The sequence below is a fragment of the Canis lupus genome, chromosome 10, assembly GCF_048164855.1.
Source record: "Canis lupus baileyi chromosome 10, mCanLup2.hap1, whole genome shotgun sequence".
Lineage (NCBI taxonomy): Eukaryota > Metazoa > Chordata > Mammalia > Carnivora > Canidae > Canis > Canis lupus.
In genome coordinates this window covers 23,057,248-23,082,876 of record NC_132847.1, presented here as the reverse complement: position 1 = coordinate 23,082,876, position 25,629 = coordinate 23,057,248, and the positions used below count along the sequence as shown (strand labels likewise).

Below are 25,629 nucleotides of genomic sequence, written 5' to 3'. Positions count from 1 at the left end.
GTGGGACTATGAAAAAAGCTCTAACATTTGTATTATCAGAATTCTGGAAGGAGAGGAGAAAGAGGGCAGGCTAAAAAAGTTCTCACAGAAATAATGGTGGGAAACATAGAGTAAAAGACTTAATTTATAAATTCAAGAAGGTTAGCAGCTACAAAGAGGATAAATCCAAATAAATCCACACCAAGACATGTTGTAGTCAAACTTCTGAAAACTAAAGACAAACAGAAAATCTTGAAAGCAGCAAGAGAAACACTTTGTATGTCCAAACACAATTTGAATGACAGAGGATTTCCTATCAGAGATTATAGAGGCCAGAGGGAAATGGCACAACATTTTTAACCAATCAAAGAAACCTGTCAACCCAGAATCCTATATCCAGAGAAAATATCCTTCAGGAATGAAGGAATAATCAAAGCATTCTCAGGAAAATAAAAAATAAGAAAATTTGCCTCCAGAGGAGCTACTATTAAGAAATCTAAAGAAAGTTTTCTAGAAGGAAAAGAAATAATAAAAAGTAATCTTAGACATCAAGAAGAAAGAATATGTGAGAAAAAACATGGGTAAATACAACAGATTTTCCTTCTTGAATTTTCTAAATTGTGTTTCATGTTTGAAGCAGAATTGTTATACCATCTGGTATAATTCTAAGTGTCTGTAGAAAAAAGATTTAAGACAATTATAAATGTCTGAAATGTATAGGGATATAAAGGAAGGTAAAGTTCCCGCACTTGAACTGGTAAAATTGCTAAACCAGTAAACTACATAAGTTATGTATAAATGTTGTAATACTTCAGGCACAAAATCTATATAGAGAGATATGCTCAAAAACACTACAGATAAATCAAAATGGAACTCTAAAACATCTTCTTCACAAGAAGCCAGGAAAAAAAGAGAAACAGAAAACAGAACAGGCAACAAAAAAGAAAATGACAGGCTTAAGCATTAACATATCAGTTAAATTTCAATGCTCTAACTATACCAATTACAAAACAGAGATTCTCAGAGTGAATTAAAAAAATGATCTACTATATGCCATCTTTAAGGAATTCACTTAAAATATGATGATATGGGGAGGTTAAGTGTAAAAGGATGCAAATACTAGTGAAAAGAAAGCCGGACTGGCTATTTTAACAGCAGATAATATAGATTTCAGAGCATAGAAAATCCTCAAGATGGAATCATCATATAATAAGAGGTTTGGTTTGAAGAACACATAGCAATCCTAAATAGGTGTGCATCAAGCAACAGAGGTATAAAATATGTGAAAGAGAAACGGAGAGAACAGAAAAGGAAAACAGACAACTCCTTAATTATAGTTGGAGACTCCAACACCCCTCTCTCAACAAGTGATGAAACAACTAGATAGAAAATCACCAAGGTTAGAAAAAACTCAATAGCAACATCAACCAAGAAAATCTAATGAACGTTTATAGGACCCTCTACCCAACAACAACAGAATTGGCATTCTTTCCAGGTGTGGCACAAAACATATACCAAGGTAGACCATATCTTGCCCCAAAAATAAACCCTAACAAATTTAAAAGAATTTAAATAATACAGGGTGTGTTCTCCAATCACCATGGAATCATACTAGAAATCCATAACAGAAAGGTAATGGGAAAAATTTCAACACTTGGAAACAAAACAACAGATTCCTGAATAGCCATGGGTCAAAGAGGAACTCTCAGAGAAGTAAAAATAATACATTAAACTGAATGAGAATAAAAACATAGCATATCAAAATTTATGGGACACAATGCAATGATGAGAAGGAAATTTTATAGTACTAAGTGCATACACTAGAAAAGGGAAAAAAGTCTGAAATAAATAATCAAAGTTTATACTTCAAGAACTCAAAAAAAAGTGGGGAGCCAAATAAACATAAAGCAAGCAGAAGTAAAAAAAATAAATAAAGGTAGCAAGAGAAACCAAGAAACTGATAGAGAAGAATCAGTGAAACAAAGAGATGTGTTTTGAAAAGATCAATCAATAAAATAAGTGAGCCTCTATCAAGCCTGAGAAAGAATAAAAGGGAGAAAACACTAATTGCCAACATCAGAAATAAAGTAAGGGTATCACTGCAGATCCTGCAGACATCAAATGGGGAATAAAGTAATAGTATAAACAACTCTACATGCCTAAATTTTACAACTTAGAGGAAATGGACCAATTTTTCAAAAAACACACACTTCCACAACTCACCCAAAATCAAACTGATTCTTGGAATAGTTCTAAACTATTAAGAAAACTGAATTAATAATAAAAAAACTTGTCCCACAGGAAATGTTCAGGCCCAGATGGTTTTGCTGGAAAATTCTACTGAGAAACTTAACACCAATTCTATGGTGTTCTAGAAAATAGAACACCTTCTCTTCTAGAAAATAGAAGAGAAGGGAACATGTCTTAATTCATTTTGCGATGTTACCTTGATACCAGAACCAGACAAAAACACTACAAAAAAGAAAATGAAAGATCCATTTTCCTCATGAATATAGACACAAAAATCTTAACAAAGTACTAACAGAAAATTCAGCAAAATATAAAGAGATTATATACTATGACCAAATGGGGTTTATTGCAGAGATGTGAAACTAGTTCAGTATTTAAAAAAAAAAATCAATGTAATCTACCAATTAATGGCTAAAGAAGAAAAATCACATGAATGAATCAATTCAGAAAAAGCATTTGACAAAATTCAATCCATTCATAATAAAAAAAATCTTTAAAAATATGAATACAGAAGAACTTCAAATTCATAAAGAACATCTACAAAATATCTACTGCTAACCTTATCAAAAAATGAACACGTACTCCCTAAGATCAGGAACAAGGCAGGATGTCTCTTCTCACTACTCTTATTCAACATAGTGTCAGAAGTTTTAGCGCATACAATGAGATAAGAAAAGGAAATAAAAGACAAACATAAATAAATAAAATGGCCCCTATTTGAAGATGGCATGATTATTTACACAAACTTAGAAATAATAAGTTTGTTCAGAAAAATTATAGGATATCAGATAATGTACCAAAATCAATGGTATTTCTATATTCCTAACATTAACACACGAACACCAAAATTAAAAATAAAATACCATTTACAATTACTAAAAAAGAGAGAAATAGAAGATTATAAAATGCTGATTAAAGAAATCAAAGCTGAAAGAAATAAAAACAGATCTAAATAAATGGAGAGGCATACTCAACATAGTAAAGATGTTAATTCTCTCCAAATTTAAAGACAAGCTTAACACAATTCCTACCAAAATTGAAGTAGGTGTTTTTTGTAAATATATACAAGATCATGATGCACTTACCCAATACATATATCCAATTTCAGACTTTTGTATCTATTGTAATCAAGATTATAAAATATTGGTAGAGGAATAGACACATAAATCAATGGAGAAGAATAGGGAACACAGAATAGACTCAGAAAATATGCTTCACTGAATATTTTATTGTATTTTTATGAGTTGAAATTCATATAACACAAAATTAACCATTTTAAAAGGAACAAATCAATAGCATTTAGTATATTTACAATGTTGTGGAAATAATATTTCTATCTAACTCCAAAACACTTTCATCATTCCAAAGTAAAACCCCATAGCCATTAATACTTTCTCCTTGTTCCTCCCTCCAAACACCAATTTGCTTTCTATGATTTTCCTATTCTTAATATTTCATATGAGTGGAAAATACAATATGTGACCTTTTGTGTCTGGCTTCCTTCACTTAACATTTTACTTTTGAGGTTTATCCATGTTGTAACATGTATCAGTACTTCATTCCTTTCTATGGTTGAATAATACTTCATTCTGTCTGTTTACCACAATTTTTTTATCCATCCATCCATTGATGGACATTTGTGTTGTTTCTAATTTTGGCTGTTATGAGTAGTGTTGCTATGAACATTCACGTACAAATCTTTGAGAGCTTGTTTTCAGTGTTTTGGAGCATGTAAGTAGGATTGGAATTGCTGGGTCATATGGTCATTCAGTGTTTAACTTTTTGAAGAATGACTGACTACACTGTTTTCCACAGCAACTAAACCTTTTTACATTCCCATTGGCAGTGTACAAGGTTTCCAATTAGCCAAGTCCTTGCCATAACTTGTTATTCTCCTTTTTACAGAATATTTTTATAGCCATCCTATTGGGTATGAAGTGGTATTTCACTGTGGTTATGATTTACATTTTCCTAATGACTAAGAATATTGAGCAAGTTTTCATGTACTTTCAGGCCATTTGTAATATCTTCTCTAGTGAAACATCTATTCAAATCCTTTGTCTATTTTTTAAATTGGGTTATTTGTCTTTTTGCTGTTGAGTTGTAAGAGTTATTTATATATTTGTGATATTAATCCCTTATCAGATATGAATTCCAAATATTGTCTCCCATTCTCTAAGTTGTCTTTCCATTTTCTTGATAATGCTCTTGCATTAAATGTATAAAAATGTTAAATTTTGATAAAATCCAGTTTATTTATTTTTTGTTAATTCTCATGCTTTTGGTGTCAGATCTAAGAATCCATTGCCAAAGCCAAGGTCCCTGTGTTTCTTCTAAGAGTTTATAGTTTTAATTCTTACATTAAGGTTGTTGATCGGTTTTGAGTTAATTTTTATAAATGATGTGAGGTAGGGGTCCAAATTAATTATTTTACATGAAGATATGCAGTTGATCCAGTGCTTCTTGTTCAAGAGATCATTCTTTCTGCATTGAATAGTCATGGCCCCTTTTTGCAAGTCAATTGGCCATTGAAGTGTATTTCTGGAATTTCAATTCTCTTCCATTGGTTTGTATATCTGTCCTTATGTCAGTATCACACTGTTTTGATTAATGTAGTTTTGTGGCAAGTTTTAAGATCAGGAAGTGTGAGTCTTCAATCTTGCTCTTCTTTTTTAGACCGTTTCGAATTTTTAGGAGGTTGGCAATTCCTGATTTTTTACAAAGGTGCAAAGCAATTCAATGCAGAAAAGATAGCCTTTTCAAAAAAATGATGTGGGACAATTAGACATTCTAAGGGAAAACAAGTGAACCTTAAAGTCTCAAACCCTGTACAAATTTCACTCAAAAGGGGTGACAGACTTAAATGTAAAATGTAAAACTCTTAAGCTTTCATTTCAAAAAAGTCTTTGGGATCTTGGATTTAGATTTGACATCAAAAGTAAGATCTATGGAAGGAAAAATGAACAAATTTGACTATATCAAAATTTAAAACTTTTGTCCTAGAAGGGACCCTATTAAGAGGATGAAAAAAGAAGCCATGGACTGAAGGAAAATATTTGCAAACCACAAACCCAGGAAGGACTGGTATCTAGAATGTATAAAGAATTCTCAAAACTCAACAACAGAAAAAAACAAACATACAAGAAAGAAACCCCAAGCAATCCAAATAGGAAATGGCCAGAAGACAAGAAGAGGTATTGCACTAAAGAGACTATACAGATCACAAATAAACACGTGAAAAGGTGTTCATTGTGATTAGCTGTTAGGGAAATGCAAATTAAAATCACAGTGGGTAGGACACCTGGTTGGCTCAGTGGCTGAATGTCTGCCTTTGGCTCAGGTCGTGATCCCAGGGTCCTGGAATCAAGTCCTGCATTGGGTTCCCCACAGGGAACCTGCTTCTCCCTCTGCCTATGTCTCTGCCTCTCTCTCTGGGTCTCTCATGAATGTATAACTAAAATCTTTAAAAAATAATAAAAAAAATAAAATTACAATAAGCTATCACTACACGTGTATCAGAATAACTACAATAAAAAATAGTGACCCCAGCAAATGCAGGCAAGGATGCTGAGAAATAGAATCGCTTGTGCCTCACTGGTGGAAATGTCAGATGGTACAGACATCCAGAAAAATGGTTTGGCTCTTTCTTTGAAAACTAAGCATGAGACCATCGTACAAACCAGTGATTGCACTCATGGGTATTTATCCTAGAGAAATGACAATTTATGTTTGTAAAAAACCTGTACAGGAATGTTGATAGCAACTTTATTTGGAAGAGCCCAAAATGGAAACAAGCCAGGTGGTTTAACCAATGTGTTTCTTGCATACCACGGAATACTACTCAGTAACACCAAGGAACAAACCATTGACAAGGGAAACAACTTGAATCAGTCTTGAGGTAATTATGCTGAGTGGAAAAAGCCCACCCCCAAAGACTACATAGTGTATGATCCCCTTTACAGAGCACTGTTGAAATGACAACATTGCAGAAATAAGAACAGGTTCGCCATCACCAGGCATTCGGGATGAGTAGGGAGGGGCAGAGGGAAGGAAGATAGGTGTGGCTGTAAGAGGGTCACGGGAAGGATCCTAGTGGTGAACGAGAGGTTCTGTACCTTGACTACATCAATGTCAATATTCTGGTTGTGCTATGACACTATAGTTTTACAAGATGCTATCACCGGAAGACACTGGGTAAGTGGTACACTCAAGTGCCCTGGTGTATCTTACAACTGTATGCGAAATCTCTAATGATTTCAGAATGAAAGGTTTAATTAAAAAATTTTCCTTTCACATTTGTAAGAAAAGACAGCAGGCCTGTCGGTGTGTAACAAGGGGGCACACACAGTGGTTAAGGTGGAGTTCAAATGAGGACACTCATGGCTTGATCGCTCGGCTTATTTCTTGGCTGCACAATACTGCAGAAATGGTTGAGACTGTTATATTTTAAATTGTTTTTCTTCTTAGACATATGTTTGATTTATGCTCATAATAGATTGTGTTTAAAGACGAGAAACATAAGGAACCTGATAATGAAATACAAGATAATTAAGAGCAAAAAAAGGGAACACTACAATCTTACTGCAAAATTACCTTCGCCAATCTGTAAATCACATTCATCTGATAAAAACCCTTCTACGGAACATCAAGATGTCTTTGGTACTTCAAAAACAGCGTTAAGGAGAGAAAATAGAGTGACAATTATGTCCAATTTGGCTTTTCATTTATTGAGAATAAAGGCTCTATCCACACCCACAATGTGCTATTTGCAGAGTGCTTGCAAATAGCGGCCTGAAATCTTTCCCCTCCTGTCATTTATAAACAAAACATGGAAATTATAAAAATAAAACCGTAGCTTTTTTAAGCATAAAATTCCAGAGTTTCAGACATCCGTTCTTGGAAACCAGTTTTTCCTATACTTGATGCTATATTATGGAGTAAAATCCAAAAGTACTTTTTAGGATACATTCAGTCTCCAAACCAGATAGGACATATCATTTTTTTAGCACATTTATCTGAAAATAATATTTCCTTTTATATAATTTAATAAAAACTATATATTGTGCATTCCTCGTTAAATGATGTAAAGAAGAATTTTTTAAATGACTGTATTGTGATTATTGATTCCATTAAAACAGACTTTAGAATACAATATTCAATATGATACTCTTGTTTAAGATTTCAAATCACGGACTCATCACAGACTGCACAGAAATGGCAAAGCCAGTTAAACATTTTTTGAGGATAGTCATAGTGAAAAGTGTTTGTGAGTCACATACGGCTAGGCAGCGGTGACAGATGTGTGTGTTCGCATTTGTCAGATTTAAAGTATCCTGTACGTGTCCCTTCTTATGTGTCTGCTGCCTTTTATCTAGGGCAATTAGGAAACGGAGGGTCCTGCTTAATTAAATGTTCTCCATAAATGAAAATCCTCTCCATGTGAGCACTGGATAAGAGTCCAGGGACTTCAACCTTTGACTAGCCTGGGGTCCTTAGACAAATAAAGTGGGATGATGACAGTATTAATCTTTCATGTTGTATGTCTAAAGGCAGTCAAATAATGGATCAGGTTTTTATTTACATTTGGGCTTCTTTCTCATTTGCTATGTTTTCTACTTCAAGTAACAAAAAATCCAAACCCAGCTGATTTAAGTCATGAGGAAAATAAGAACCCGAGATAGGGCACCTTCAGAATTGGTTATTTCAGCAGCTCAGTGACATCGGTAAGGTCTTAGCTTCTTTTCCTGTTGTGCCATCTTTCTTGGGTCAACTTGGCTGCTCTTCAGGTCACAGGACATCAACTGTGGGCCCAGGGGACCCTTGTAGTTAATGATAGTATCAAGAGGGGAAAGAGACATCATCTCTTCCTGTGGATATTTAAAAAAAATTTTTTTAAAGATTCATTTATTTTAGAGAGAGAGAAAGAGAGAAAACACATGCTTGCATGGATGAGGGGAGGGGCAGAGGTAGAGAATCTTTAAACACACTCCCCGATGAGTGCAGAGCCGGACAGGGGGCTCAATCCCACTACTCATGAAATCATGATATGAGCTGAAGCCAAGAGCTGGACACTTAACCCACTGAGCCACACAGGCACCTTTGCCCGCCTCCCCTGTGCATCTCTTTATCCGCCCTCAGCTGACTTTCCGTCACCTCTCCTTGGCCAGACGGGGCTCCCTGCTCTCCCCTTAGCCAGTTCCTGGCAAAGAGAACAGAAGCCCCATGGTTGGCTCAGAGCACGCTGAACAGAATTGACATTCTATCGGCAGAGAGAGAGAATACGTGTTGGGTGTTGATATGACAAGGGATCAGGATGAGGACAATTAAGCCAATACACCAAAAGATTCAGAGCAAAAGGTTCTCTGGGCACCTATTCGTACGATGTGTATTTTGAGATACGTATTAGCTGCCACGTGCATACACTCACTCTGTGTAAGTGATGTAGAATTGCATAGTGATTCTGGGTGCAGGCTCTGAGTCAAATCCTAGCTCTGCCTTTTGTGAGACAAACTGCCTTAGATAAATTGTGTGACTTTTCTGAGCTTAACTTATTAAATGGGGACCTTATAAGAGTGCTAAGCAAATTAGGTGATACAATCCATACAAAGGGGTTAGGCCCAGCGCCCAATGCATAGTTAGCAATCAATAAACGTAAAGTGCTGGTGTGGTGCCAGCAATGAGTGTGAGCTAAACACGCCTTTACCTCGCAACAGCTGAACAGCTGCTAACTGCTTTCACTCCACCAGACACTCTGCCATCCGCCTAATCTGTTCTCCATACAGCACCTGGAGGGACGTTCAAAATGTACAGGAGATCATGTCATTCTCTTGCTCGAAACCTTCCACTGGCTTCCATTACACATCAAATTAGATCTGAAATCCTTGTTTATCTGAGCTTACAGGGCCTAAGAGATCTGGCCCCAGCCACTTCTTGCCTTCTTCAACAAATGTCTGCCTGGTCCCTCTGCTGAGCCACAGTGGCCTCCCTCACATCCATTCAGGTCTTCACCTGTCGTGCCTTGTGCCTGCATGTTCACCCCACCAGGTCTTGTCATATCTTGTCCCATCATTTCTTCATGCCTCTGCTCCCCATCTTCTGGGGAAGCCGAGCCCCCAGAGGTCTAGTCTGACCAGTGCACAGGCATGGATGGAGCCCAGAGTCTCTGTGTCAGTTTGTGCCACGTGCAGGGGGCTTCTTGGATTGGGTAGTGGCAGTAACAGCAGAGGGATCTGTCTCTAAGGCTGTGGGAACAGCTCAGAGGGGCCAGTAGGCAGGATAAATAGGGTTGAGGGGAGGGACAGAGTGGAGGGAGTAGGGGTGGGGGCAGAGACATCAGTGTGGTGACTCAGATTTGGGGTGGCATATGAGCTAAGTCCAGTACCACCTCACAGATCCTCGTCTGGCTTGGTGCTCTTTACAAGACTTAAGATGACCTGCCACAGTACTGCCTGTGCATTCAAATGGAGCGTATATTCACAGGAATGGAGTGTCCATAAGGTAAGCATTCATCTTTTTGAATGATCTTTTTTTTATATATATATAAGATGGGCATGTTATTTACCACTCTATATTGATGAGCTGGAAAACAGTGGCGTGGCAAAAAATGTGTGAGTTTAAATAAATAAGGTTGAGTAAAGGTTGGCCCTCTCTTTGCCCTTCTCTTCCTCCCATCCTCCTGCTTCATCTCTCTCCCCTATCCCCTCTAGGAGGTAGTACTTTGTGGCTTGGAGGTTGTCCTTGTCAGCCCACATTCTCCCTGTGCATGTGGAATTCCGTGAGTGGCTGAGCTTCATTTCCTCCTATTTGGCAGCCTTCCGCACGCCCATCGCCCATCGTACCATCAGCCTAGGCCTTGGGAGCCGGATGGGACTGCTGTCTCAGGATTGCTACCACAGGGAAGGGGTTTATTTTCCACGCCCTCCACCTTTACCCATTCACAGTTCCCTCCCCTTCGCTGTGGATTTTCATTTCTCCTAGCTTCTTAATTAAAATCCGCATTCCTTAGCACTTCTTTTTTGCCTTGAAAATTTTCCCAAATCACACCTCTTGAAGGAATACCTTACTTAATCTCCATGCTGGCTACTTTTCACCCTAAATCAAAGTTAGACAATTATTTCCGAGTGTGATTTTAGGTCTAGGGTTTTGAATTTATTGCCTGCATTCCCTTAATTTCTAGATGACTAAGTGAACCGTGATTTAAGAAATCTTGAAGAAACCCTTAACATCATAGCTCTGTTTACATCAGAGTGGCCCTCACTTCCATAAATCCTAGCAAAACAAAGGCATGGGCTTCTAGAATTGAAAATGACCTCAGAAGCTGATTGAGTATGAATGCCTCCCACCCTGCCTACACCTCCACCTCCCCCTGGAGACGTGAAGAAACTAGGCCTGGACAGTCTTGCCCAGTCAAAGTGGGGCAGAGGCAGGAGAGGCACCCGCTCTGTGTGCCTTTCTGTCTGGGGCTCTCCAAAGATCCAGACTGCTTCTTTAGTCAGCTGCATGGTTTGGTTTAAAATTTTTATAAAACATTCTTTGAACGGGTAGCAGAATGTTCAATTATGCTAGACCAGGAAGATCCTTTCCTGCCTTTTCCCACCTTCTCACATGACCTTTCAGTCTGGCTTCTAACAGGTGTTTCTGAGCACTGTCTGACCAGCCCAGGGAGACCTGACCCACAGCTAGTGATGGAAACTTGTTGCTGAACCTGCAGGAGGTACTCCTGCCTCTTCCCGATCCCGTGGCTCTGTGGTCTCTGCGTGGCCTGATGTACTTGCCGCTCCATGCTGAAATGACATGTAGGAGACCCATTGTTTGGCTGTAGTTTTTGATCATATTGTTGTGTTTTGGATAAGAATGGAAACAGAAAAAAAGTTTTAAAACTGGTAAATATCTATAGGAAATTTTTAAATATCCCGATCTTGCAAAAATACAGCACAGCACTTACTCCCTTAAATGTGTCTCTGAGTCTCTCGTGAAATTGCTCACCGATCACCTACGCTGGAGGTTGGAGGCAGTCATCTGAACTATGTTTCCTTTAACTTCCCCCTTCCAAACTTACTGAATTATGTGAATTCGAAACTTAGTCCCCCTCCCTTTTTGTGGCCAAGCATCCCAGCTGGTTACTGAGAATCATCAGTATGCTTGCAAATTCTGAAATAGGGTTTCAAGCAAATTCATTGTGTGGAATCTAGCCTATTTTCCATGTTGGTGGAGTAGTGTTAAGCCAAGATTTGCCCTGAGAGGTCAAAGCACAGAGCAATTCAGAGCGGTGTCAAGGTCTACTGGCATCTGATGCCGCTTCCCTGAAGGCTTGTTTTTATTTCGTCATTCACACTTCACCTTTTTTATTCCAAGGTGACTTTAATTCCACGCTTATTTTATGCACAGTAGTCACAATAGCTCACTTCAGGTGTTAGTATTATCTCCAAGGGATATTCTGTACATCTGGTTTGTAGCAGCTACATTCCCCCCTTCTTTGGGAAGCAAAGGAAGTCTGTGGAAGTCCAGTCCCTGTTCACCACACTAAACAGAGCTATTTTGGATCTTGGTCAATCTACAGACCTTGGCTTATGTATGACCCAGAGTTATTAAAAATATAAACCCCAAGGCCCGCCTTGATTATGTAATAGGGCCACTAGGCTGACTCAGGGACTTTGTGCTCAGAGCTGAGAACAGAAATCTGCTTTTCCAAACACCTCAAAGTGTGGGAGGGGAGCTAAACCCAGTCTCTGAGCTGTGGGGCTCCATCTTGTCCACGGACTTAGAATTAAATTTCAGAGGGACGCATAGCACATTTCCAATTCCCCTGCTTCCTTTTATGTCCAGTCCTTCTTCTCTTTTTCCCAGGATGGAAAAGTGCCATCTTTTCCCCAGTCCAGCTGCAGAGAACCTGGCCTCAAGCCAGCCTTGGGGGTTCAGTCACGGATGGCCTTGGCAAAGATTTATGGTCAAATATGAGAGAGCATCATTCCTGCCAAGGCCCTAGGGCACTGAGGATGGAATGGCTTTTGTCCTTCTGAGCCCACATCACAGTTTCCAGGTGGAAAGTCACAGTGCTGGAGACCTGGAAGTCACCCAGGGTCTCATGCACTCCTCGTTTTGCAGATGGAGAAACTGATATGACTGGCCTGGGGTATACCCTGGGCAGTGGTAGGGGGGGGGAGAGCTGGATCCCAGATAGAATTCTATGTGAGGGCAGGGACTATTCTGGTCCATCCACTGCTGTCTTCCCAGCACCTAGCACGGTGCCTGGTATATAGGAGGCACCCAGTAAACATCTGTTGAAGGAAAGAGCAAATGTGACACCTTTTCCTCCATGCCAGCATTTTATTCTTCCTCTTCTCTTGATATTTAACTAAACTTATTCTCAGAAAATCCCCTCTGTCCCCTTCTCCAGACGAGAAGAGACCACAGGGGCATGGACAAGACACTACTGTTCACCACGCCAGCAAGTTACCTGGTGCCCACACAGAGCAGGGAGCAGCTCCCCAGAAAGGCTCTTGCCGGTTAGTTACCACCAGCCTGGCTTAGGTAGGGTCTCACTCCTAAGTCTGATGTCAGACTTGGACTACAGACAGATGGTGTGTGTGTGTGTGTGTGTGTGTGTGTGTGTGTGTGTGTGTCGGGGGGGGGGTTGCTAGCTGTTACAGAGGTGTTTACAATTTATTTGGGCACCAATACCGACAGCCAGGGTGGGAGTCTCCAGGAGTTCTGGATGTTGAATAGGGATCCAGAAAGGTTTGGGAGCTCCAGGCTTGGGGATGAAGTCAGGGCAGTGAAACTGTCTCGTTGGAAGGGGGGCTAGGGGACCCTCTCGTCGCAGCTTGGCCGGGCTAAGCCAGTGTCACCTGGGACTGCCCTCGTATGCACAGGATTTTGTAAGATTCTCCAGCTGGTAGCGGGCAGAGCCAGCCGAGAGAGAGAAAAACTTTGCTTGTCGGCAGGTTGTCGGCTCTCAGCGAGGGGGAGTGTCCCTAGGCTCGGCGTCCAGGGCCACGGGCGCGGGTGAGGTGTCCGGGCCCGCCGGGCTCCACAGCTGTGGCCGCTGACCATCTCGAGAGCACCGGCGGGAAACTCGGCCCGGGCAGGAGCCCGAGGAGGGGACGGGAGGGGAGGGGAGGGGAGGGGAGGGGCGGGGAGGGGAGCGGAAGGGGGCGGCCGCCCGCGGAGCCCTAGGAGAGCCAGCTGCGGAAGCGCGCCGCCTTCCCCCGCGGGGCCGGAGCTCGCCCTGGGGCACCCGGAGTCCCCGCGCCCCGCGAGCGCGCCCGGCTGCTCCGCGCACCTGCCTCGGGCCCCGCGCGGGGGTGAGCGGCGGGCGGGCGGGCGGGCCGCGCGCACAGGTGGCGGCGATTGGGCAGGCGGGGCCGGCAGGGTGACGTCACGGGCTCGGGTCCCGGCGGCAGAAATAGGGCAGCCGCGGCGGCGGCGGTACGGCAGCGGCGGCTCGCGGAGCTGGAGCCGAGGCAGCCTCCGGCGCGCCCGCGACCCGCCGACAGCCGCGGAGACCGACCGAGGGACGCGCGGCCGGGTCGCCGCCACCGCCGCCGCCGCCGCCGCCGCCACGGGCGCTCGCGTGGGCCGGCTACCTGGTCTCGCCGCGGCCCCGGCCACCTCAGGTACGCGGGCGCGGGGAGGGTGCCGAGCCGCCGCCGCCGCCGCCGCCAGCCGGTCCCGCCGCGCGCCGCTGGGGTCCGGGCGCCCGCGCCGCCCGCGCCCCCCGCGCCCCCCGCGCCCCCCGCGCCGCCCCTCCCCGCAGGACCCGCGCGGGCGCTCGCCGGGAGAGCCAAGTTTGCCCGCCTGGCGGGCGGCGGGCTCGGGACCGCGGGACTCGGGCGCGCCCGGGCTCCCCGGCCCCGGCCAGGACTCGGGGGGCGGGCTGGGGCGCGGAGGGGTGGCCGGGGCCGCAGCCGGTGCCAGGGCGAGCCGGCCGGCGCGCGCAGCGGAACCGCTCCGGGACCCCGCAGGCGCCGCTCCCCGCTCGGGCCCCCGGGCGGCCTCGGCGAGCCGCGCGCCCTTGGCCGGGCTGGGGTGCGGAGCGGGCGTCCTCGCTGCCTCCCCGCGCCGGCTTTGCGGGCAAACTTGCGTGTCCCCGCCGCAGCCGGAAGGGCCCGCTGCGCCCCGCCTGGCCGTCGCTCCCCCGAGGTCCGCCGCGTCCGCCCGCGGGGGCTCGGCGGAGGCTGAGGAGGGGGCCCCGGGGCGCGCCCTGCCCCCGCGAAGCCCGCGGCCCGGGTCCTTCCGAGGGAGCGACCTGGGCTTCCCGCTGCGGAGCCGCTAGGGAGCAGTTTGGGGGACGCTCGGGCAGGGAGCTTGGTCCTAAGGCAGCGCGTGCAGCGGGGGATCTGCGCCCCCCTGCGCCCGCCTGCGCCCCCCTGCGCCCCCCTGCGCCAGCACAGGAGGCCTGCTTCAAGTTTGGGGGGCACCCGGGCGGCGCGGACCGAGCGCGGCGCTCGGGCTCCGGCCGTCGGGAGTGGGCGGCCGAGCGCGGCGCGAGCCTTCGGGGCCCTCTGGAGCGGACGGAGCGGCGCCCCGGGGTGCTCGCCCGCCGCCTGCCACCTGAGGACTTGGGCTCCCGCCCCTCTGGCAAGGGCAGACGCCCGCCGCAGGCGGCGACTCCGGCAGGTGCAGAGCGCGCGGGGCCCCGCGGGGCCGGACCCCGCCGGGCTGCGCCTCGCACCGCGGGTCGGGCCGCTGGCGCGCTGCAGCCGCCCTGGCTCCGGAGGACTGTCGCCGACATTGAGGAATCGCGCTCGGGTCGCTCCCTCCTCCGCTCTCCTCTAGGTGTCGCTTCCCCCGAGTGAAAAACAGCGCCCGTCGCTTTGATCCGTTCCCTTCCTAAATGTGTTGCCTGCCTGTGCACCGGGAACTGTGCTGGATGGTCCCCGAGATGCAGACATTCGTCCACGTTCTCTGGGCCTCACATCAACGGAATTCCATTAGGAGGTGGCACCGTCACACTCTTAACCAAACGTGCACCGGGCATGGGCCTGTGTTGCGATCTGTCAGGCATCGGGAAGAAATTCAGACGTTTCTCGAAGGTTTAAAGTTATTTTTCCATCACCGGGCTTAGGGGAAAGTCAGACCCGACTTCTAACAGTGTCCTGTCAGTCCGGGAGTGGATGGGCTCCTGTGCTTGCTCCTGCTGGCTCCCAGGACAGGCTCTGATCTGGGTGGTGGGCAGGTGGAGGGCTCAACGGGGGTGGGGGTGGGGTGGGGTGGTGGTGGTATTTGGTCAGGGGAGTGAAGGATGGCGCTTTTAGGACAGCAGAGCCCCCAGCAATCCTAAGGCAGTAGCTCAGAGCAAAGCCTTGAACCGATGCCCCACAGAGCCCATGCCTGCTTCCCTCCTTGGTTTTGTAAAACACTGCAGCGTTACTACACCACTTCTGTTCAGACACACTTAGCTGAATGTTAGTTTTCTTTCTATCCTAGGAGAACAGACACCCCCTCCCCCAAGACTTGAGACTGAGCCAAAGGGCAGGCGAGATGATAGCCTGCCTTATGTATACTGGACTGTATTAAAGTTGTTCCAGTGGCTTTTCCTGTCTTAGACATTATTGACCACCTTAAATTTTCATTAATTTCAGGAAATCTATTTTTATTTCTGAGACAGGAACTTATTCCCATGGGCCTTGGGAGAATTTTTATCCCTTCTGCGCTGTCCTGGAAGTGGGTGCATGAGGGGTAGGTTGGATTTTTCTCCCTTGACCATCATCAGTAGCTCAGGATTCTCCTTTTCTTCTCAGAGTTGCAGGATTTTTTTTTCTTTTTCAAGTGATCTTCATGTTGTGATCTTCTGTTTGACTTAATACTATAGTCCAGAAACAGGTCATTGACTAGTCAGAATTTCTTATATTTTTAATTCCTACTTTACCTTTCTTGGTATTTTTCTGAAAATTCAACCTTCTTGTGTTGCTTATGTGTGGTCTATTGTGTGCTTACTAACTTGATGAAATTAGGAAGTTATTTCAAGAGCACATATGTCCTTACATTTTCTTTCTCTTAATGCCTAACACAAGGCATGGAACTTCAAGTAAAATAGAACTCCTGTTGAGAGAACATGGTACTTTAGTATAGTCCAAATGTTGAAACTCTGAGGGTTTCTGGAACTCACAGGTGTGTGGGTTAAACTTCATGGTATATAGGAGTGTCGTAGATTGACACGTTGCACAAGACTAATTTAGGCATCCAATTTATCAAATGTTGGAAGAATTAACCAAGGATAAAGAGCAGATAATTAATGCGAAATGCAGTGTAACTTCATTATGACTTGCTGCAGGGTTAGCCTGATATATTTCCATGCCTGATTTCCCTGGGTTGGTATTTTAGGGGCTATCTTAGAAAGTTTGAAACCCTTGCTTTTTTTAAAAACACTTGGATGTCAAAACTAGGGTCCTGAGCATTTGAGAAGAAATTAATGTATAGTCTCATGGTGTTAGGTTAGGGTCAATATGGCTTTTTTTTTTTTTTTTTTCCTTTTAACATTGGGTAGACATACCGGAGGCTACAGGAGTCTGGTGGTCTCCAGGTGGTTTCCATTTGTTGACTGACATCTGTGCAAAATGCTATGTACCTGAAGTTAATTGACTAATGCATACACTTAGTTGGAAAGGTTGGAAATTCAGGGCCACACACTTTACTGTTTGTTCTCTTTAAGGTTGGGGTGGTATTGCTTGGTTCTACCAAAGCATCTTCATAATTTCTGATCTTGGTGGTTACAAAGAGAAATGATTTCCATGTAGCTAATCTATAATGTCTACTTTGGTAATATTCCCAATGTTCTGGGAGAGTTGCTGCAAGAGTACTAATGAATAATGTCTCTGAAAGCTCTGAAGGTCTGAATTCCCATTCTTTCCAAACAAGGCTGGCTCTCAGAGGAGAAAAGAGAAGTTTGTATTAGAACCACTGCCAGTTTAGTGTCAGTGTTTCTCTCTGGCCTCTGACCCTGTTCAATAAAGACCATTTGCATGCTGGTGTGTCTTCTGTGGTGGGGCAGATTTGGAATGGACTTATTCATACCTATTTCTCCTTAACCATTTGCCTTCTTATGTCATATTTTTCAACTTTCTTGGAAAAGTGAGTCAGTTTCCCAAATGTTACATTATACAAGTTTGTATGGTACCTCTATAATTTTAAATGCAAGTAATTGTGTAGATATTGGCTTATAATTAAAAGCCCAGAAAATCCTGTGCTTTATACACAAAGCAGGTAGGTGATCTAGTAGGGCCTATCCAGCACTAAGAAAAGCAAAAGTAGTCTGATCTAAACAGAATGCAAACATTGTATATGTGTTCGTGACTATGTAAGAAGCAAAATTATTGCGTAGGGGTCAGATGCCTGGTTTCAGTCTAGATCTGGCTCCTGACTTGGATGACACATTGGGTGAATTCTCTGATCTTCCAGGCTTCTGGTGTCCTGTCTGTGCAGCAGCCACACTAGCACATGATTCCCTTGAGCATGGGGGAAAGTGAGGCTTGGGTAGAAAACCTCAGAGGAACCAGCTCTTAAATATCAAGTGATTGTGCTTTATGAGTTGTTTGAAAGAAAAGGCAGTCCCAGCTCTTTTATGAGAACAATCTCAGATAGATTTATAGCCAGTCTTAGGACTCTAACATGGATTGAATGAAGCTTATAAACCTAAATTGATCTCAAAAAGGAACTCAAGGTTGAAAAAGAGAGTTTGTGATATTATAGATGGTACCTGCCCATTTCTCTAATGAGGAAATTCTGGTATTTTCTTCTGTCTGAAGATCGATAGGGCTATTTGAAGGTGAGGAGTAATGAGTCAACAGATCTACTTCCCTCAAAGTGACTGTCTTCAACATGCTGGCACTCCCCTATCAGTTGACAGACATCCTTGCTCCCCAGCATTCTGTGCATTGCCTCATGATTTCTTTCTTTTCAACTACATTTCTTCTTGTCCAATAAAGACAGCAGCTATGGGAGCTGAGGACCGTGTGCCAAGTGGCCCCATTCCGGGGAGGGATGCAGAGAGGATCAGCTTGGTTCTTTCCTCATTCTTTTCCTGTTCCTGTAGAGGAGTATAGCTCTTGGCAGCTGCCACAGACTCAGAATTTCCTATCTTGCTCTACCTAGGTTTTCCCTACCTTACTAAAAACAACCATTTTTTAAAAAGATTTTTTAAAAATTATTTATTCATGAGACCCAGAGGCAGAGACATAGAGGGAGAAGCAGGCTCCTCACAGGGAGCCTGATGGGAGACTCGTTCCCCAGACACAGGATCACACCCTGAGCCCAAGGCAGATGCTCAACCACTGAGCCATCCAGGCACCCCAAAACAACTTTTGATTGAAACAAAATATTGCTATGTATTGAGACGCACAGAGGGTGGATGTGAAGAGCATAGATTTCATGCCAAGTTCCACTATGTGGCTTGGAGTCCCAGCTCTGCCATTTATTTGCCACATGGCTTTGGCAGGGTACTTACCCTCTCTGTGACCTGTCTGCCGTGTCTTCTGACAAGGGCCTAATGAATGCCCTCCTCATAGAGTAGAAGTGAGGATTATGAATTAATACCTGTAAGGTGTTTAAAATAGTGCCTGACACGTAATAATTGCCATGTAAGTACTAACCAAATAGATGGCCTCTGTTTGGTTATTAGATAGATCATCAAAATTGATTTAGACGCAATATTAATTTTTTTATGAACCAAACCATCATAAAACTTGAGTTGTAAATTTTTAGGCTGTTGCTCCTGTAGATAAAATGAATTGTCAATCATAGTGAGTATAAAATGACATCAAACATGTGTCCACCTTGCAAATGAAGTCTGATTTGGTGGTGGCCAAGCTGAGCAAAATGTTACAAAGAAGCTGTCTGGAAATATTACAGTAATTAGACTGGCTATTGTGTTTCTTCATCTTTAAATCTTCAGGGGAACCTCATCACAAGCCGGAGACAAGTCCAGGTGCTGTAGGGCTGAAGCCCAGATTTCTTGAAGCACAACTCAAAACAACTGGGTTAATAGCACAGGTCTAGGTGCACCCTCTAAAACAGTTTGAGTTTGCCACAATTGAAATGAATGGATTTTATTTTGATGCTGTCCATTAATAATAAAACATCAAACATAATTGGTCTTGGATTACTAGGCAAATTGAAAACTAAATAGTAGGTTTTGTGCCTTGAATATTTCATAACTCCAGAAATTGACATTTATATGTTAAGTAGAATACATTTTGGTTATTTTGTTGCTTTTGGTTTATTCAGGCTCAAAAACATGAAAAGGGAGAAAAGAAGACCTTTTGTACATATGCTTGCCCCATGAGTGCTGTTTGATAGTGGATAAGTAGGGAAGAATTACCAAAAATAAAGTAGGAAGTAGTGTCTTTCTAGTTCTGGTTTGAGTATTGGTATTGTTTTTAAAAGATTTATTTTAGAGAGAGAGAGCACATGTACATGAGTGGGAGGGACTGAGGGAGAAGGGAGAGTCTCTGGCAGACTCCAGGCTGAGTGCAGAGCCCAACAAGGGGCTCAATCTCATAACCTCGATGTCATGACCTGATCTGAAACCAGGAGTCGACTACTTAATCCACTGAGCCACCCAGGCACCCCTCAGGATTGGTATATATATTTTCCAAAAATCTAGTAACTGCTCTCTGTGGTTTCAGGCACATGGCTGCATTCAGAAAACAATAATTTATGGAGAGTAGGGAGTTGCCTTATTTATTTTCAGAAGAACTGGTAGCAGTTGGGAAAGGCCTTTTTATTTTCTTTTAGTCCTGAATGTGATTTTTTTTCCCCCTCCATACTCCTCAATTCCTATGAAGGACTTACACCCTGAAGCTAGAGCCCCGGATATGGAGTGTGAGCTTGAGGTCTGCTGGGGTTGCTCTGGTTCTGTCTCAGGTAGCCCTCTTCAGAGTGCAGAGCAGGTGCCAGTGGTGATGAGAGTTTGACCTTCACATTATATTTACTGCCCACTTGGACTTCTCCTGCCCCAGTCGCTCCAGCTTTGCCAACAGATGTCAAAGACGAAGAAACAGATAGAGGAATGGAAGCCTGTGGATCGTTTGTAAGACAAGAGACACATTTTCTTAAAAAGACAGTCGTAACTTATAACCTTGCCTTTTCATAGGCCAGTGTTAGATGCCATAATTTTTAGCCTGACTTCTCCTTCCTGTGGGCATTTCAGTCTCAAGTGAGGGACATAAAGCATATCTGGAAAGGCAGCCAAAGGAAACTTGGAGTTGATAGGAGTGAATTTGTTTGGTAGCCCTGGCATCAGCACTAGCAATTGTGGGATACCTCCAACCCTTCTTGTTCAAACAAGGCATCCTCCAGAGCTGTTGCCATGGGGCTGGATAGGAGTGGATTCCTCCTTCAGACTCTAATGTCCCTCAGTAGCTCATCATTGCTGACTGGGTCACCTGCTCGACCCCAGTTCAAGGCCAGATTGCATGGGGTGCTGGCCTCCTAAGGAGCTCTGTGTTTTCATCTCCCCAGCCATAATCATGATGCCGTGTGCACCACATGCAATTAAGCACTAAATTGTGTAGTGCTCACAGAAATCAATAACCCCTCCGGTTTCCTTGAGTACGAGTTGTAAATACTGCACAATGAGTTCTAGCTTCCTGGCTGCATTGCTTAGAGGGAGCTACTGAAATCAAGATTGGAATGTTTACAGTGGAAACCTTAAAAAAAAAAAAGAAAAAAAAAAGAAAAAGGTAGAGCTTATGGCACACACGTCCTAACCTCTGTCCTTGGCCCATTAACATCATGCCCAGCACATGATAGGGAGTTGATTATCTGTTGTAGCTGATCCTTCATTTTTTCATCCATGTAATTCTTTGATTACTTTAAATTGCCCATTTCTTGTCTTCTAGAACTTGTCATGTGATATCATGTGAGTCTGAGGAACCACCTTAAAGGTTATTGAAATTCCATTATCCATTGGGTGCTTGAATTCCTCTACACGAAGGAATAGTTTTGAAAGGAAACTAATGAGCCTTATCATGGAATTTTGAAGCTCACTGTCTTGTAAACTGAGGCACCACCCACAAACAGGGTACCATACATTTAACATAATTCCTCATCAGTGTTTATTGAACACTAATTGTGTGCCCAGCCCCAAATGTCTCTGAAGTGACTGAAGCATGGTTATGCGGTAACTGAACAGAAGTGACACAGCTTCTTCACCCTCATTTGTTCTTGTAAATATAGTGGTGGCTGGCATGTTGGGTGGGTTTTCACATAACAGCTAGCATTTGTAGAGCTGTTACTACGTGGCTGACACTTCTTCAACCCTCACAGCAAGCCTATGGAGTACATATCATCAACTCCATTTTAGAGGTGAATAAACTAAGGCTCGGAAGTACTTGAAACTTCTCTCTGGGGGAACAGAAGTATTGGTGGTAGGGTTTAAACTCTGGTCTATCTAATTCTGGAGTACAAGTCCCACCTACCCACCCTGTGATGTGCTTATATTTTGCAATTCTTAATTCTGAACATTTGTCATTTTCTCAACAGACTCAACAAAATGAAACCAGGACACTTATGGCTGCGTCTTGCACTGCTTGGGGCCTCCCTTCCAGCTGCGCTGGGATGGATGGACCCAGGACCCAGCAGAGGCCTGAACGTGGGTGTGGGTGATGCACAAGCAGAGGTATTGTCACATAACACCTGATATGACCCTTAAAACGTGCCGCTTTTCAGTGTCAACATATCTGATTTCTTCTCTACCTTTATATCAGTAAGATTGCAGTGTGAATTAAAAATGTGCCCCCTTTTTGGTAAGAGGCAGAAGGAAACAACATGTGTTGATCTGGACAGGAGATTTATATCATGCTGTAAATAATAGTCTAAAATCTCTGCAATGCTGAAAATGTATTCCAAAACCAAGCTTCAGTTGTATGGTTTGTCTTCCACAACGACCCTCAAGAGAATGGCCTTTTTGTATATTTAATAAAACTCTGAAAATGCAGACTCAATGGTGGAGCACACCCATGTGAATTAATGAAGTCTTTTAATTATAGAATGTGTTTTAAAAGAGCGAGAGAGACTCCTTTTCACGTATACAGATAAAAAGAACCAGGCTGAGGAAGAATTGGCAAGTAAGGGTCCTAAGGGAGACTGTCTTAATGAACAGATAAGAATGATTAATGGCATGTTAGGTATATATAAATGCTTCTAAAGTGCTTGAAAAACTTATTCTCGAACACCTCCCTGGAGAGTCTCGATACACTGCTAATTGCTTAGTGAACTTGGTCTTAAGTACTGGGGAGGATTCATAAGCTGCACCCTAGCCCTGCTCAGGTGGTAGGCCGGAGGAATATGGGGCTTATGAGGGGAGCAGTTTTTCTGAAGAAAATGCTGTGTGTGTGTGTGTGTGTGTGTGTGTGTGTGTGTGCATGCATGCATGTGTGTGTGCCAAGCCCTAAGCAACAACTGCATCCTTCCATTAAAGCTGCCTGGGATTTCCTTGATGACGTGGGGCATGCACATTCCTATCTAAGAGCTCCTCAGATCCTTTCAGCTTGCATTGTCCTCCCTGATGCATGCCTGCCTCTTGTCTCTGTTCTCGTTTCCTGCCCTGTATATGAGAGAAGAAAAATTATCTCCAGAAGTCAACATTGCCAGAGAGTGAATAATGACACACAGTGTGGGGAAGGTAGGATTAATGCATTATTTGATCAGAAGTCACGATTTTTTCCTCATTATTACTTAATCATGATGCAATCCCAGACCTACAAACCTTAATCTCAAGGGAGCTTCAGAAGTAGTCAGGTGCACATGTTGGCTGAAGTTCGTGTGGCTTCTTTTGTGGTAAGCAGATGATTGAAGAGCATCACTCTCTTTCCCATCGCAGTCCATGCAACTTAATGCTCTTTTGAAAGAGCCTGGAGGCTGACTTGCTAGCCAGCACAGCATTTCCCATGTGGGATGGCTTAATCATTGTGCTCATATCCACACAGAGGGAAAAGGATCGCTTAAACCCTACAAATATATTGTTGAATATTTAATAGCAAAGCAAACAGGCAAACACACAGATAAGCTTATTTAGTCTTCTTACTATTGGGGCTCATTGGCTCACTGTTTTAAATTGCTTATTTCAATTAAATGAGTCAAACCAATTAAGATGGGATTTTAGCTGGAGGTAAAAGTGAAGGTAAGTTAATATCAACCGAGGGCATCTTTATCTTTGCTGTTAACATCCAAACACTCTGAAAAAACAGTTACAGCTCATTCTGAGGAAGTAAGGCTTCTTGATGGTTGGTTTTGGGGATGTGGTTTTTCTCCTCCCATTAGGACAGAGCCCAGGAGATGAAAATGTCTCCCAGTTCCAAGCCTTGTGCTGCTTTGGGAAAAGGAAGCGATGCCTCTACAGACTCCCAAATGCAGGAACGGCTGCCCTATCCATCCAGCGCTTGTTGCTGTGGCTTGCGTTTTTGCAAACTGTAATAATTTCTCTCTCGTGGAGTCTGCTTTTATCAATGTGGAAAGGAGATGATTATAGTATGAGTGGGCCTAGGGTATCGGACAGCCTCAGCAAATGTTCCAGTAGAGGAGAACATGTATATGTACCTGATTTGTTTGCTCGTTTTGACCCCTCTTTATGCATGGCCTCTCTGTGCCCTTCCTTGCTACCGTCCTCATGTCTGGGATACTGTCCCTTCTCTCCACATGGCTGACTCCTCTCCTCCATGGCCTAGCTCTTGTTCTTACTGGTTCTCTGGAACCTTCTTTGAGCATACTTTGGTCACCTTTGCTGTCTAGTTCTGAACCAGTCCTTCTTGTTTTTAACAACTATATTTTTATTTGAGCATACAGATTAAGCCTATCTTTTTTTTTCATTTATTTTTATCGAAGTTCGATTTGCCAACATGTAGTATAACACCCAGTGCTCTTCCCATCAAATGCCTTCCTCAGTGCTCATCCCCCAGTGACCCCAACCCCCTGCCCACCTCCTGTTCTGCAACCCTTTGTTCATTTCCCAGAGTTAGGAGTTTCTCATGGTTTGTCTCTCTCTCTGATTGGATGAAGCCCGTTTTATTTACATTTCTCTTCCTTACAATGTCTAATAATTTTCAGAGCAAAGTAGAGACTCATTGTTTTTCTGAGCAGTGGGTACTCAACACTTAGTACTAGTTGTGAAGTCCTCCTAGTGCTTTCAAAATTGAGACCAGACAGTCATTTCAATGAATGACAGCCCTCCCTGTGCAGCCCTTCCTGTCCAGTAAGGACATGAATGGTGCCCCCAGCTGACCTGTGAGCAGCCTGCAGGCAGGCCAGGCTTGAGGCTCACTGACGTCCCAGGGTAGTCCTTATATGTTAAAGGATCTGGGCAGTTTCTTCTTTGAATTGTAGCTGTTCATATATCCATAACTGATGGTCCAAACTATACCACACTCCTCTAGCCATTTCCTCAGTCTTACTTTCTGGAAGAATCATAATCAACCGAGTTTGTCGAGACTTCGTAAATAAATTAAAAATATATGTATTTTCAGGACCTAGATGGTGAACTGTTTCTGTGTTTTCTTCCAGCTACTTTACACAACATTCATTGACGAGATTTTTAAAGTACTTGGAAAGCATTAATAAGATTTGACTTCCCTTTAAAGTTATTACACCAATTACTCGAGTTGTCCTAAGGGTAAATAAGGATTAAATGACCAGTGCATGTGTGTGTTCACGCATTTTTAAAGCAATGATGGCAAATGTAAATTTTGTTAAATTATTGTTTTATGTACAAAGACTGCACTTGAAATAGCTTCAAGGAGTTTATCATTTTACAAATGTGATGAAAAAGAAACGTAGCTGGGTGGAGTGCCTCTCTAATAAGACCTGAGTGGCAGAATGTGGCCTAGAATACTAATGAAATTCTGAATTCTGAGAGCTGCAGCTCACTGAAATTCTAAAATAATTAAAATTGCCCCTTTTCCCCTGTACTCTGGCCAAGACCAATTTGGTACTAAAATCAGTAGTGGTAGAATTTTATATTTGGGGAGATCAGGAAAGTGAGAGGGGGGCAGCCTCAAGGATCCACCCCCTCCCAAGGGGTGGACATTTGTGGGAGGGTCCCCCCCCCACCTTTGGGCCCTGGATGCTGTCTGTGTTCCCATTTGTGGGGCTCTGGGGTTGGCTGGTGGCCATTACACCACCATATGCACCCCTTATGTGTTCTGTTGTAACTTCTTTACATTGCTCTGACCCACAGTTTCTAGTCCTGCACTAAATAACCATAAATATGGAGGCTCCTTTTAAAATTGTTAGCTTCATATGCCTCAGTGCTTACAGACCAGGGAAAGGCTTTGAGGTCAGATACCCTATGTTTTCGATGCACTCTCACAGGCAAGCCTTCGAGGGATACATGTATCTAGGGTATCAATAATCAGGGTGGTTGCCCACCTCCCTAATCCCAGAAGTAGGCCTAAGAAAGCACAGAAT

General features: G+C 43.6%; 1 protein-coding gene across 5 annotated transcripts in view; it reads left to right on the top strand.

Annotated features, from left to right (window-relative positions):
* The first annotated feature begins 13,397 nt into the window (after window positions 1-13,397).
* The window catches only part of FSTL4 (follistatin like 4), a 398,415-nt gene continuing 386,183 nt past the window's right edge, over window positions 13,398-25,629 (top strand). The window contains exons 1-3 of one of the 5 annotated variants that reach the window (XM_072841007.1): window positions 15,016-15,263; window positions 15,839-15,909; window positions 21,712-21,847. In XM_072841007.1, the coding sequence (XP_072697108.1) occupies window positions 15,207-15,263; window positions 15,839-15,909; window positions 21,712-21,847 (264 nt within the window). In that variant the 5' untranslated portion in view covers window positions 15,016-15,206. Of the gene's footprint in view, window positions 13,533-13,710; window positions 13,845-15,015; window positions 15,264-15,838; window positions 15,910-21,711; window positions 21,848-25,629 lie in introns of those variants that run through there. The other 4 variants (XM_072841012.1, XM_072841009.1, XM_072841011.1 and 1 more) reach the window with 4 other exon arrangements.